General features: G+C 71.8%; 2 protein-coding genes across 8 annotated transcripts; one reads left to right on the forward strand and one right to left on the reverse strand.

Moving 5' to 3' along the window:
* Nucleotides 1-6: 6 nt before the first annotated feature.
* On the reverse strand, nt 7-9,233 carry LOC309450621 (beta-1,4 N-acetylgalactosaminyltransferase 1-like). Of its 4 annotated transcripts, none has more exons than XM_082073620.1 (12): nt 9,132-9,233; nt 5,693-5,771; nt 4,720-4,937; nt 4,065-4,241; nt 3,552-3,591; nt 3,387-3,424; nt 2,515-2,695; nt 2,155-2,286; nt 1,848-2,035; nt 1,377-1,517; nt 658-895; nt 7-450 (listed from the first exon to the last, which is right to left on the reverse strand). In XM_082073620.1, the coding sequence occupies exons 3-12, from the start codon at nt 4,924-4,926 to the stop codon at nt 236-238; spliced, it is 1,557 nt and encodes a 518-aa protein (XP_081929746.1). In that variant the 5' UTR covers nt 4,927-4,937; nt 5,693-5,771; nt 9,132-9,233; the 3' UTR covers nt 7-235. The 4 variants fall into 4 exon arrangements, with proteins under 4 accessions (XP_081929746.1, XP_081929745.1, XP_081929747.1 ...); XM_082073619.1 differs by lacking the exon at nt 9,132-9,233 and adding an exon at nt 7,453-7,596 and having other exon boundaries at nt 3,552-3,658; XM_082073621.1 differs by lacking the exon at nt 9,132-9,233 and adding an exon at nt 6,318-6,587.
* On the forward strand, nt 7,459-13,240 carry LOC309450610 (protein OS-9-like). Of its 4 annotated transcripts, XM_082073594.1 has the most exons (15): nt 7,525-7,544; nt 7,590-7,698; nt 9,160-9,333; nt 9,412-9,475; nt 9,570-9,646; nt 9,716-9,814; nt 9,888-10,089; nt 10,655-10,783; nt 10,871-10,971; nt 11,083-11,110; nt 11,275-11,363; nt 11,443-11,709; nt 11,798-12,089; nt 12,177-12,286; nt 12,821-13,240. In XM_082073594.1, exons 1-15 carry the CDS (start codon nt 7,531-7,533, stop codon nt 12,950-12,952), a joined length of 1,887 nt encoding a protein of 628 aa, XP_081929720.1. In that variant the 5' UTR covers nt 7,525-7,530; the 3' UTR covers nt 12,953-13,240. The 4 variants fall into 4 exon arrangements, with proteins under 4 accessions (XP_081929717.1, XP_081929718.1, XP_081929719.1 ...); XM_082073591.1 differs by having other exon boundaries at nt 7,459-7,698; XM_082073592.1 differs by having other exon boundaries at nt 7,459-7,698; nt 12,827-13,240.
* The last annotated feature ends 7 nt before the right edge of the window (nt 13,241-13,247 follow it).

Below are 13,247 nucleotides of genomic sequence, written 5' to 3' on the forward strand. Positions count from 1 at the left end.
GGGGGGGCGGGGGTGCTCCAGGGTGGCTGCAGTCCCGGGGGGCCATGGGGTGGCCCGTGGTGGCCCATGGGGGTGTCCCCCAGGACTGAGCCTCGGTGACCCATAGGGGTGTCCCGTGGGGGGGTCCCGTGGGGGGGTCCCTCAGGGCTGAGCCCCGGTGACCCATGGGGGTGTCCCGTGGGGGTGACCCATGGGGGTGTCCCTCCCGGTGTCCCTCCGCGCTGTCCCGGGGGGTTTAGTTTCCGGCCATGCACTTGAAGCGGTTCTTGAAGAAGAAGAGGCGCTGCTTGGCGCGCAGGCTGTCGTCGCGGGGGGGCGGGTAGCGGTACCGCGCGTACTGCCGCTCGCCCTCCGGCCGCCGCCACGGCAGCGCCAGCTTGGACGCGTGATCCACCACCACGTCCTCGCACGAGCCCACGTGCAGCACCCCCAGCCCGTCGATGAAGAATTCTGGGGGACACACCCCAAAACCGGCTCAGTCCTTCGGCACCCGCGGTGTCGCCCCCCCAAGCCCCCGTTCGGCCCCGATATTGACCCAGGGGTGTCCCCAGCGTCTCAGCGTCCCCCCCCCCGCCAGGATCTCAGCATTCAGCACCCCCAGGGTCCCCCCGCCCCCTCCCGCCCCCAGCGCCCCGCCCCCGTCCCGCCCGCCCTCACCGAGGTGCGCGACGCGGCGCAGCCGGGGATCGAACCCGACCTGCCGGACCTTGTCGGTCCGCGCCAGGAAGAAGTTGACGACGCCGTCGGTGACGACGCAGGCGGGGAAGCCGGCCAGGCGGTGGTGGAAGCCGGGCTGGGTGCGCAGGCAGTCCCCCCCCGCGCCGCCCCCCCGCACGCTCAGCCGCTGCCGGTACGTGGTGGTGAAGCCCGTGATCTCCCGCACCGCGCCGCCCACCTGCGGGGCACCGGGGGCTGGCAGCGCGCGCCGGGAGCCCCAGCGCCCCCAGAGCAGCACCGGGACCCCCCAGAACAGCACCGGGACCCCCAGCACCCCCAGAGCGGCACCGGGACCCCCGCCCCCCCAGCATCACCCACCGACAGCACTGGGAAAGCCCCAGGACGCCCAGTGCCCCCCGGACCCCCCAGTGCAGCCCCAGGACCCTCTGGGACCCCCCCGGGACCCCTCAGCATCACCCGCCTACAGCTCTTGAACACACAGGGACACTCCCCAGCACTGGGGACACTGGTGGGTACTGGGAGCCCCCCCCTTCTGTGCTGGGGACACTGGGGGCACTGGGACAGCCCCACTTCTGCGCACTGGGGACGTGGGACGTGGACCTTCCCCTGGCGCTGGGGACATGGGACATCGGGACCCCCCACCCAGCGCCTGGGGACCTGGAGCCCCCCGGTGTCCCCCGGGCCCCCCCGGGCCCCACCAGGTCCAGGCTGGTTCTCTCCAGCACGTCCACCAGCTTCTCCAGGCGCGTGCGGGGGGTGAAGATGAAATCGTCGTCCACCCACAGCACGTACTTGGTGGTCACCTGCGAGATGGCCAAGTTCCTCCCGGCGAACCAGCCCTGCGGGGACAGCGCGGACGGCGTCCCGTGGCCACCCCCGCCCAGCCCCTGGCCCCCCGTGTCCCCTCACAGGGTCCTGACGTGCCCCCCTCCCCAGGGACCTGCTGTCCCACCACCCTGCTTGTCCCCCTGTGTCCCCCACCCCTGGGGTCCCACCCCCTTGCTTGTCCCCCTCGTGTCCCCTCTCCCCAGTGTCCCTGTCCCTGGGGTCCCACCACCTCACAGACCCCCGTGTCCCCCCTCCCCAGTGCCCCCGTCCCTGGGGTCCCGCCACCCTGCTTGTCCCCACCACGTCCCCTCTCCCCAGCGCCCCCGTCCCTGGGGTCCCACCTTCCCGAAGGGCATGAGGTAGTGCTCGAGGTGGGGGCCGCGCAGGGGCTCGGGGCGCTGGCTGTCATCGGCCACCACGATGGTGACGTCGGGGTAGAACCGGCGCACGCTGGCGATGAGCCCGCGCAGCTTCTCGTACCGCAGGAACGTCTTGGTGGCGATGGTGACCAGCGCGGTGACGTTGTACGCTGGGGGGGACAGCGGGGGCTGGGGGAGCCGGGCACCCGGCGCTGGGGGGACGGGGCGGCCGCACCGGGGGGACCGGGCGGCCACGCTGGGGCACTGGTTCGGGGTCCCCGCTCCTCACCTCTCTCACCGTCCCCGTCCGTGTCCCCGTCGCCGTCGCCGTCCCCGGGGGGGTGTCCGTACAGCCGGGGGGGCGGCGGGTGCCGGATGCGGATGGTGAAGGCGGCAACGTGGCCGGGGGTGGAGAACTGAACTGGGGGGGGACGGGGTGCTGGGGGGGGTGCCCACCTGGGGACACCCCATGGGGACCAGCACCCACCCGGGGCACCCGAAACCTGCACCCACCCAGGGCCCAGCCCTGGGACCCCGAAACCTGCACCCACCCAGGTGTCACCCATGGGACCCGCCCGGTTCCCGGCCCTGTCTCCCCGAATCCCGCACCCCCGGTCCCGCCCCCCGGCCCCCCCGGCCCCGCCCGCACCGATGTCGGCCGTGTCGGGGTGGAACAGCGTGTTGGTGTAGGTGACGAACTGCAGCTGCCGGTTCAGGTGGTCCAGGCGGGCGGCGGCCAGAGACAGGCGGGGCTGCCCCTCCCCCCGCAGCGCCACGCCCTCCACCACGCCCGCCACCGCCAGCGTCCCCAGCGACGCCGTCAGGTTCACCTGCGGGACAGGGGCACCTGCCTGGGGCGCCCCACGCCTGGGCCACGCCCTGACACACCCCGACCCCCCTGACACACCCTGACCACACCCTGACACACCCTGACACACCCTGACACACCCCGACCCCCCCCCGACACACCCTGACACACCCTGACACACCCTGGCCACACCCTGACCCGCCCTGACACACCCTGGCCACACCCTGACACACCCTGACCCCCCCGACACACCCTGACACACCCTGACCACACCCTGCCCCGCCCTGACACACCCCGACCCCCCCCGACACACCCTGACACACCCTGACACACCCTGACCACACCCTGACACACCCTGACCCGCCCTGACCACACCCTGACACACCCTGACCCCCCCGACACACCCTGACACACCCTGACCACACCCTGCCCCGCCCTGACACACCCTGACACACCCTGGCCACACCCTGACCCGCCCTGACACACCCTGACACCCCCCCGACACACCCTGACACACCCTGGCCACACCCTGACACACCCTGACCTGCCCTGACACACCCTGACCCGCCCTGACACACCCCGACCCCCCCCCGACACACCCTGACCACTCATTGGTCACACCCTGACCCGCCCTGACCACACCCTGACCCCACCCTGACCACTCATTGGTCACACCCTGACCACGCCCTCCACGCCCTGGCCACGCCCCTCACCTCGTAGCTCTTCCTTCCCGCTGCCTGCAGGCTGAGCCCTGGGGGGTCACAGACAAAGGGGGTGAGTGGGGCCGGGTCCCCCAAACCCCCGGGGGGGTCACCCCCTCCCCCCTCCCCCGGTGTCACCCCCCCGCGGTGCCCCCGCCCCTCCCCGGCCCCGCTCACCGGGCACCAGCACGGTCTGCAGCGGCCGCACCTCCACGCCCTGCGCCGGGTACTCCAGCGGCGAGTTGGCCGGGACGATGAGCAGCCGGTCGGCCGGGGTCTGCACCCTGGGCAGGGGAGGCGCCGGCTCCACACCCCCCGACCCCTGCCCAACGCTGTGCCCGCCATGTCCCCCGTGTCCCACGTGTCCCCCGTGTCCCCTGTGTCCCCTGTGTCCCACGTGTCCCCGTGCCCCCCGTGTCCCCCGTGTCCCACGTGTCCCCTGTGTCCCCGTGTCCCACGTGTCCCCGTGCCACCCTTTTCCCCCCATGCCCCCCCATGCCTCCATGTCCCCCGTGCCCCCATTTCCCTCGTGTCCCCCATGTCCTCCATGTCCCCCCATGTCCTCCATGTCCCCCCGTGTCCCCGTGCCCCCTGTGTCCCCATGCCCCCCCGTGCCCCCTGTGTCCCCTCGTGTCCCCCGTGTCCCCCGTGTCCCCACGTCCCCCGTGTCCCCGCGCCCCCGCCCCTCACCGCAGGCGGTAGCTCTGGAACTCCTGCTGGCGCAGCCGCTGGGCGCGGAGCCGCTCGCCGGGCGGGAACGCGCTGGCGAAGTCCACGGGGGGGCCCGTCCCGAACAGCTGCCGCTGCAGGGGCAGCGCCAGCCCCGCCGCCCCCCCCTCGCACGAGCAGCCGTTCCTGGGCAGCAGCCTGAGCCCCCCCCAGCGTCACCCATGGGGGGGCGCCGGGGACACCCCCGCACCGGCCCAGGGCGGCCCCATCCCCGGGGGTGCCCCAGTGCCCCCCACTCATCCTTGGGTCCCCTTCCCACCCTTGGGTGCCCCCATCCATGGGTTGCCCCCCGCCTCATGGGTCCCCCCTGCCCCATGAGTACCCCATTCCATGGGTGCCCCCCACCTTGAGGTGTCCCCACCCCATGAGTTTCCCCCCATGGGTGCCCCCCACCCCATGGGTCCCCAGATCCATTGCTGCTCCCCCCATAGGTGTCCCCACTCATGGGTGCCCCCACCCCACGGGTGCCCCCACCCCATGAGTACCCCATTCCACGGGTACTCGTACCCCATGGGTGCCCCCCACCCTATGGAGCCCCCCTCATGTGTGCCCCCCATTGGTCCCACCCCACGACCCCCCGCATCGTTCCCCACCCGTGGGTGCCCCCGCTCCTTACTCCATCACTTCCTCCTTGAGGCGGAAGGGGACGTGGGGGTAGGAGCGGGCGGGGGGGGGGCAGCGGGGGGGGCAGCAGGCGCTGCGGGGGGGGCCGGCGCAGGTCCACGCTGGGGGGGCCCTTGGGCGCCCAGAGGTGCAGCAGGAGGGCGGCCAGCGCGGCCGAGCCCAGCAGCAGCAGGCACAGCGGCCGGGGGGCGCCCCGCATCCTGCCGGGGGCTGGGCAGCGGCGCCGCGGCCCGTGGGAGAGACCAGCGCGCACCAGCGTGAACCAGCGCGCACCGGTACAGACCAGCGCGCACCAGCGTGAACCAGCGCGCACCGGTACAGACCAGCGCGCACCAGCGTGAACCAGCGCGCACCGGTACAGACCAGCGCGCACCAGTACGAACCAGTGCTCCCAGTGCAGCTTACTGCCCCCAGTGACTCCCAGTTTCCCCAGTAGCAACCAGTGAAAACCAGTGCCCACAGCACATCCGGTGCAAACCAGTGTAACCCCATGCTACCAGTGCAAACCAGTGCAAACCAGTGCAAACCAGTGCAAACCAGTGCAAATCAGTGCAAGCCAGTGCAAGCCAGAGCTCCCAGTGTCTCCCAATGCAACCTATTGCCCTCGATGCTTCCCAGTACCCCCCAGTGCAGCCCAGTACACACCAGTGCAAACCAGTGTCCCCACTGCCTCCAGCACCTCCCAGTGCAAACCAGTGACCCCAGTGCAAACTGGCGCCACCCAGCGCAAACCGGTGCCTCCCAGCGCCCCCCAGTGGCCCCGACACCTCCCACTGGCACCCATCATCCCCAGTACAAACCAGTGCCCCCCGCGCGCCCAGTACCCCCCCAGCGCCCCATTTCTGCTGTGCCCATATGGCTGCACCCCCTCCCTCCCGCTCCCCAGTGCCCCCAGTGTCCCCAGTCCCCCCAGCGCCCCCAGTCCCCCCAGCGCCCCCAATGCCCCCAGTCGCCCAGTCCCTCACCTCGGGGCGGGCAGGGGTCCCGGCGGGGGCGGGGCGGGGGGGTCTCAGCTCATGGCTCTGCCCCCCCCATGACAGCGGCCTGTGGACACGGAGACGGCATCAAGGCGGGGGGGGGGGACACACACCGGCACCCCCAGCGCGTGCCGAGGGGACCCAGGCGTCCTGCTACACCCAACCCCCCCCACCGGGACATGGCGGCAGCCGGGGACCCCCCGGGGGGGTTTTGAGCAAGGATGGGGGGGCTAAAGGGGGAGGCAGGATTGGGGGTCCCTCAGGCAAGGGCGGGGGGTGCGATGGGTCCGGGGGGGACTGGGGTGTTTGGGGGATGCGGGGGAGGTCAGAGAGGGGCCGGGGGCGGCTGGGGGGGCAGCGGGGCTGGGTGGGCGGGGGATGGGGGGCAGCCTGCATGAGGATGGGGGGGCAGGAAATGGGGGTCCGCGGATGGGGGGTCCTGGGGATGGGGTGTCCGGGGGTGTCCGGAGCTTCGGTGGGGCCGGCGACCCTGGGGGGGTGCGGGGGCTGGGGGTGTCTGGCGGGGGGGCCGTTTTGCCGAGGGGCGGTGGCAGGTGCCGCGCCCGCCGCGACATGTCGCGACAACAGGGGGGAGGGGGTCGCTCGGCCCTACCTGGCTCCGCCGGCGGGTCCCCGCGCTCGCAGCGGCACCGGCAGCGGGGGGGGCGGGGGGGCGATGGGCGCCCCCGGCGGCCCCGAACGGGAACGGCAGCGCCGCAGCCCCGGGAGGGGCGGGGGGGACACACAAAGCGGGGAGGGGGCGGTTGTCGCTGTCACCGTCGCATCGGGGCGGGCGGGGGTCGGGCGTGTCCCGGGCGGGGGGAGATCAGCCACACCCCCCCAGCGCGGGTCCGGCTGCCACAGGCCGCGCTTTGTTCCCACGCGTGGGGGGAACAACGGGGCCATTGAGCCGGGGGGGGAAGGGGGGGGCCGGGCCTGGGCTGCCTGCGGACGGGGGGGGCTGGGGAGTTCGGGGGGGGGAGATGGAGGGAGGTTGGGGGGATTTGGGGGGGGACTGGGGGGTCGGAGGTGCTGGGGGTCACTTGGGGGGTTGGGGGAGCTTGGGGGGGAGAGGGGATGCTGGGGGGTGGTTGGGAGAATGTTAGTGGGGGGGGCACGGCTGAGGGGGTGGGGAAGGCTGAGGGGTCCTGGGCGGGGGGGGGGGAGATTGGGGGCACTTGGGGGCTCCGGGGGGAGATTTGCGGACGCGGGGGGGGGACGCACCGGGGGGTGCTGAGGTACATGGGACATGGGGGGACGTGTGGAGGTGCTGGGGGACTCAGGGAGATCTTGGGGGGGCCCGCTGGGACCCACGCCCAGGGCGGGGTCTCGGGGTGGACACACACACACACACCCCACGCGGGTCCGCGCTTGGGGTTCCCATGGCGGGGGGGGGCTCACCCTGGAACGGAGCCGGACCCCCCCCCCCACCTCCCGGCTTCGGTAATCACGTGATTTCGCCCCCCCCCGGGATGCTCTGTCTCCCTCCACCAATCAGGCGGCCGGGATCGCCTGCATCCCTCTCGGCCAATAGGGAGACGCCGCCCCTGCGCCTTTAAGAGCCTGGCGTTGCGTCATCGGGAGCGGCTGCGCCCCGCCTCGCCATTGGCCGCCGCATGAGCTGACTCAGCCCAATCGCCTCACACTCTGGCGCGGCCGCCGCCCTCCCACCGCGGCCTCAAGCCCAGTCGCGTAATCTCCCGGCTTCAACCAATAGAAGGCGAGAGGAGCGTGACGGGCAGTACGACCTCCCAATCACCATGCGGGCCGCCTGCGGGCGGGGCGGGAGCGAGGAGGCGGCGGGCGGAAGCGGCGGCGGGGGGAAGATGGCGGCGCGGCGGGGCCCGGGCCCGGGCCCGGTGCTGCTGGCGGTGCTGGCGGTGCTGGGCCCGGGGCGGCCGCTGCGCGGGGCCCGCGCCGCGCTCGACCTGCAGGAGCTCAGCGAGCTCAAGTACGGGCTGGAGATCCTGGCCGAGCCCGTGCTGGCCGGGCAGGTGCGTGGCGGCGGGGACGGGCACCGGCCGGTACCGGGGACGCCGGTCCCGCCCGAGACCGGGGCACCAGCGTGGGGGTCGGGGGCACCGGCCGGGGACCCTTCTGGGGCCGGGGTCGTGTCAGGGTCGGGGACGCCTGTCCGGGGATCGGGGACACCGTCCCGGGGCCGGGGGCGCCGTGCCGGGCCGGGGTCCTGCGGGAGCGCTGGGACTGGACCGGGCGGGGTCGGTGTCTCGGTGCCCTCCCTGTCGCAGCCGGTCCCGGGTCCCCGCGGTGACAGCGACGCGCCAGCTCCGTCCTGGCGGCACCGGGCGAAGTCCCTCGGGTGGGTGACGGCGGGTGGGGCCGCCCCCCCGCTCAGGCAGCGGGGTCGGTCACAGCAGCAGCTGCTGCCGCGTGTCCCGGTCACCGCCCCAGACCTGGAGCCGCCGGGGCGGGGGGGACCCGGAGCCCCCGGCAGCTGCGGGGGACAGCGGTGACACAGCGGAGTCACCCCCCTCCTTGGGCCAAATCCCAGCGCGTCGCGGCAAGAGCGGGGGAGGCGGGCACGGGGCGGCCGTGTCCCCCCCAGACCGACCCGGTGTCCCCCTCAGACGGACCCGGTGTCCCCCCCAGACCGACCCGGTGTCCCCCCCAGACCGACCCGGTGTCCCCCCCAGACCGACCCGGTGTCCCCCCCCAAACCGACCCGGTGTCCCCCCCAGACCGACCCGGTGTCCCCCCCCCACACCGACCCCGTGTCCCCCTCACGCCGACCCCGTGTCCCCCCCAAAACCGACCCCGTGTCCCCCCCAAAACCGACCCCGTGTCCCCCCCCCACGCCGACCCCGTGTCCCCCCCCCACGCCGACCCCGTGTCCCCCCCACGCCGACCCGGTGTCCCCCCCAGACCGACCCGGTGTCCCCCCCAGACCGACCCGGTGTCCCCCCCCAGACCAACCCGGTGTCCCCCCCCAAACCGACCCCCTGTCCCCCCCCCACACCAACCCCGTGTCCCCCTCACGCCGACCCCGTGTCCCTCCCCCAAAACCGACCCCGTGTCCCTCCCCCAAAACCGACCCCGTGTCCCCCCCCAAAACCGACCCCGTGTCCCCCCCCCACGCCGACCCCGTGTCCCCCCCCCACGCCGACCCCGTGTTCCCCCCCCAAAACCGACCCCGTGTCCCCCCCAAAACCGACCCCGTGTCCCCCCCCCACGCCGACCCCGTGTCCCTCCCCCAAAACCGACCCCGTGTCCCCCCCCCACGCCGACCCCGTGTCCCCCCCACGCCGACCCCGTGTCCCCCCCCACACACCGACCCCGTGTCCCCCCCCCACGCCGACCCCGTGTCCCCCCCACGCCGACCCCATGTCCCCCCCACGCCGACCCCGTGTCCCCCCCACGCCGACCCCGTGTCCCCCCCACGCCGACCCGGTGTCCCCCCCACGCCGACCCCGCGCCGTGTGTCCCTGCTGTCCCAGCGCCAGGCGGAGGACGTGGTGACCGTGGCCTCCAAGTTCAAGCAGCGCTACGAGTGCCGCCTCCCGCCCGTGGCTGTTCGCGCGCCCGCCCCCGAGGACGACGCCGCGCTCTACAACGGCTCCGGCGTGGCCGAGCTGCTGCGCCCCATGGCGGCCGCCCCCTGTCTGCTCAAGGTGCGGGGGTCCCGGGGGGCGCCCCGAGCCCTCCCGCCTCACCCAACACGCTCTTTTCCCTTTGTCCCCCGTTTTCAGACCAAGGATTGGTGGACGTACGAGTTTTGCTACGGGAAGCACATCCAGCAGTATCACGTTGAAGGTGCCGGTGGGGACGGTGACGTCTGACATCGGGGAGGGGGCGGGTTGTCCCCAGGGGTTGTCACGGTGTCCCCACCCCGGCGCCTCTCCCGCAGAGTCGGAGATCAAAGGCGACGTCCTGTTCCTCGGCTACTACCACTCGGCGTTCGACTGGAACGACGAGACGGCCAAGGTTGGGCCGCGGGCCGCGGGGGCTCCCCGGGGCGTCCCTGTCCCCGGTCACCGTCCCCGCTGTCCCCAGGCCACCAAGCAGCACCAGCTGAAGCGCTACCACAGCCAGAGCTACGTCAACGGCTCCCGCTGCGACCTCACCGGCCGCGCCAGAGAGGCCGAAGTCCGCGTGAGTGCGACCCCCGCGGCGCCCCCGGCGTCCCCGCCGCGGCGCCGCCTCACGCCCGGTGTCCCCGGCACAGTTCCTGTGCGAGGAGGGCGCCGGCGACTACATCGCGCGGGTGGACGAGCCGCAGTCCTGCTCCTACGTGCTGACCGTGCACACCACGCGCATCTGCCACCACCCGTTCCTGCGGCCGCCGGCGCGCGCCGCGCCGCAGCCCATCCGCTGCCAGCCCGCGCTCAGCCCCGCGCAGTACGTGCAGTACGTGCGCGCGCAAGTCTGTGAGTGCGGGCCCGCCGGGAGCAGGAGCGGGAGCGGGAGCGGGGCTGGGGCAGCTTCACCTGTGGGAACGGCTTAAGATACCAGGGCCAGCTTAATTACACTGGGGCCAGCTTAATATTCTGGGGCCAGTTCAATATTCTGGGACTGGCTTAAGATATCAGGGCCAGTTTAATTATACTGGGGCCAGTTTAATTATACTGGGGCCAGCTTAATATTCTGGCGCTAACGTAATATTCTGGAGCCAGTTGACTATTCTGGGGCCAGTTTAATATTCCAAGGACAGCTTAATATGCCGGGCCCAGCTTAGTAATGTCTGGACAGTTTAATATTCTGGGGACAGTTTAATATTCTGGGGACAGTTTAATCTGCTGAGGCCTGTTTAAGATACTGGGGCTGTCTTAACATTCTGGGCCCAGCTTAACATACCGGGGCCAGTTTAATATCGTTATCAACGATCTGCGGGAATCGATAGTTACAAATCCACCCCGGAAGGGGCTGGAGAAGCTTTGGGGAGCGGCTGAGGGACCTGGGGGTGTCACCTGCGTCCCCTCCCCGTCCCCACAGCCGACACCAAGCGGAAGGTGGAGGAGATCTCGGAGGAGCTCAAGACCTTGGACACCAGGTTGTGGAGCGAGAGGGACGCCCAGGCCCCCCCGCAGCCCCCCGAGGGGACACCAGCGGCCCGCGGGGACGGTACGGCCCCGTGTCACCTCCTGTCACCCTCCTGGTGACACCGCAGCCCCCCCGCCCCCCTCACCCTGTCCCCTCCGTCCCCTGCAGCCGCGCCGGGGGACGAGCCGGAGCCCGACGAGGACGCGGCTCTTTGGGAGCGGGCGAGTGAGGTGGCCGGCACGGCCACCAGCCAGGGGGACAGCGCCAGGGTGAGTCCCCGCGTCCCCGGGACGGCCCTGGGACATCCTGGAGGCCACCGGCGAGGTGGTGACATTCCAGGAGCAGTTTCAGGCTCCGTCACCTTGTCCCTGTCCCCGCAGGTGGAGGAACCGTCCCCAAAGGCGGCTGGTGAGTCCCCAGGGGTGGTGGCCGGTGCTGGCCACTCTGTCCCCCCCGCGCCTCGCTGTCCCCATCCGTCGTCCCTTGTCCCCATCCGTCGTCCCTTGTCGCTGTCCCCATCCATTGTCCCTTGTCCCCCCCATCCGTCGTCTCTTGTCGCTGTCCCCCTGCAGATCTGCAGAAGAAGATCCACTTCAAGGTGATCCGCAGCCCCGGGGACCTGCTGCAGTTCATCGAGGAGCTGAAGGAGAGCACCCGCAAGGTGGGGACACCGGGGGGGACGGGCCCCCTGGGCACCTTCTCCCTGCCCGTTTCCCCGTTGTCACGCGGGACGGTGACAGGAGTTGCTGCTCCAGGCCAAGGAGCAGGCGAGCGAGGAGGAGGAGGCGGCAGTGAAGGTTCCCGCGCCCCCCCCGCGTCCTGAGGACCCCCCAGCGCCGGGAGAAGCTGAGAAGGAGGAAGAGGAGGATGAGGAGGACGACGGGGACCTTCTGGGTGGCTTCGAGAAGGACCTGGAGGCCATTGTCCTGCCCCGCGAGCAGATGGCGCAGCTCAAGGAGGAGGTGAAGACCGAGATGGAGAAGGAGTTCGACAACATCATCAACGAGGTGTGTGTGTCACCGCCCTGGGGCCCCCGGCCAGATGGGACCCCTGGCCAGGATGGGACCCCCCCGACCCTTTTTGTCCCCCCCAAAGGTGGAGGACGAGCTGGAGACCGAGGGGCTGAAGGGGGAGTTTGACCGTAACCAGGCGTCCAAGTCTTTGGCCTCCACCCTCAACCGCCTGATGGACAAGCTGGACGGGGGGGGCTCGCGGGGGGGGGCCAAGGAGGAAGAGGAGGGGGCCGGGAGGAAGGCTGAGGGGCGGCTGAGGGTGAGGGTCAGCAGGATCGGGCGCTGGGACCCCCCCAAACGGGACCCCCCCCCGCCGGAGAACATGGAGAGCGAAGTGCGGGAGCTGCTGGCCAAGGAGGGGCTGCGGGCCGAAGGTACCGGGGGCGTTCTGGGTGCGGGACACAGACTTTGGGGTCCCCGTCGCCCCCCTGTGACCCCCCTGTGTGTGCCCCCGCCCCCAGGGAAGATCGAGATCAAGATCGTGACGGCGGGGGGGGGCGACGAGGACGAGGCGCAGTGGCTGTCGGAGGAGGACACCAGGAACCTGAAGGACATTTTCTTCAACATCCTGGTGGGGACACGAGGGGGGACACTGGGGCATGGGGGGGACAGTGAGGGACAGGAGGGGGACACTGGGGCATGGGGGGGACACTGGGGCATGGGGGGGACACTGGGACATGGGGGGGACGCTGGGGCATGGGGGGGACGCTGGGGCATGGGGGGGACGCTGGGGCATGGGGGGGACGCTGGGGCATGGGGGCAGCCCAGGTGCTGCAGATGTGCGGGGGGTGGGTGTCCCCAGGCAGGGCCTGTCCCCGCCATGACCTGTGTGTGCCCATCATGATCCCCGTGTTCCCCGATGATCCCCGTGTCCCCTGTGACCCGTGTCCCCCGTGACCCCTGTGTCCCCCATGACCCCTGTGTCCCCCGTGACCCGTGTCCCCAGTGACCTGTGTCCCCCATAACCCCTGTGTCCTCTGTGACCCCCGTGTCCCCTGTGACCCCCGTCCCCCGTGTCCCCCATGTCCCCTGTGACCCGTGTCCCCCAGAACCCCCGTGTCCCCCATGACCGTGACCCCTGTGTCCCCGTGTCCCGTGTCCCCAGCTGCAGGGCACGGAGGAGGCGCAGAAGGAGCGGCGGCGGCAGCAGGCCCTGGAGGACAATTACCGCTTCGTCTGGGGGGGGGCCCGCGACGAGCCGCCCCCCCCGGGGGACTCCGAGGACCCCGATTTCTGATGCCCCCCCGATCCCCCTGTGCTGCTGGGGGCTCCAGACCCCGCAAGGGTTTGGTGCCCCCCCGGGGGAACTTGGACTGTTTTTTTGGGGGGTGGGATGAGCTGGGGGGTGTGATGTCGGGGATGATGTTGGGGGTGAGTGACGTGGGGGGGGTCCCGTTGTTGTCACTGGAGCCATTTGCCCCCTCCTCCCCACGGGGGGGTCTCTCTCATAATAACATGTAACGAGGTTGTTCGGCCTCTGCCACTGTCCCCCCCCCTTTTTATCAATAAAGTGACGTCAGCCCCGGCCTGAG

Source organism: Streptopelia decaocto (assembly GCF_964273445.1).
Source record: "Streptopelia decaocto genome assembly, chromosome: 27".
Classification (NCBI taxonomy): Eukaryota; Metazoa; Chordata; class Aves; order Columbiformes; family Columbidae; genus Streptopelia; species Streptopelia decaocto.

What these genes read in the sequence shown, in the direction of transcription:
- LOC309450610 (XM_082073591.1), top strand. Translation starts at nt 7,465, where the DNA reads ATGCGGGCCGCCTGCGGGCGGGGCGGGAGCGAGGAGGCGGCGGGCGGA. An exon ending in AGCCCGTGCTGGCCGGGCAG is followed by an intron (nt 7,699 to 9,159) that starts GTGCGTGGCGGC and finishes CTGCTGTCCCAG; the next exon opens with CGCCAGGCGGAGGACGTGGT. An exon ending in TCGACAACATCATCAACGAG is followed by an intron (nt 11,710 to 11,797) that starts GTGTGTGTGTCA and finishes TCCCCCCCAAAG; the next exon opens with GTGGAGGACGAGCTGGAGAC.
- LOC309450621 (XM_082073619.1), bottom strand. An exon ending in CTCAAGGAGGAAGTGATGGA is followed by an intron (nt 4,242 to 4,719) that starts GTAAGGAGCGGG and finishes GGGGGGGCTCAG; the next exon opens with GCTGCTGCCCAGGAACGGCT. An exon ending in GGACGGGGACGGTGAGAGAG is followed by an intron (nt 2,036 to 2,154) that starts GTGAGGAGCGGG and finishes TGTCCCCCCCAG; the next exon opens with CGTACAACGTCACCGCGCTG.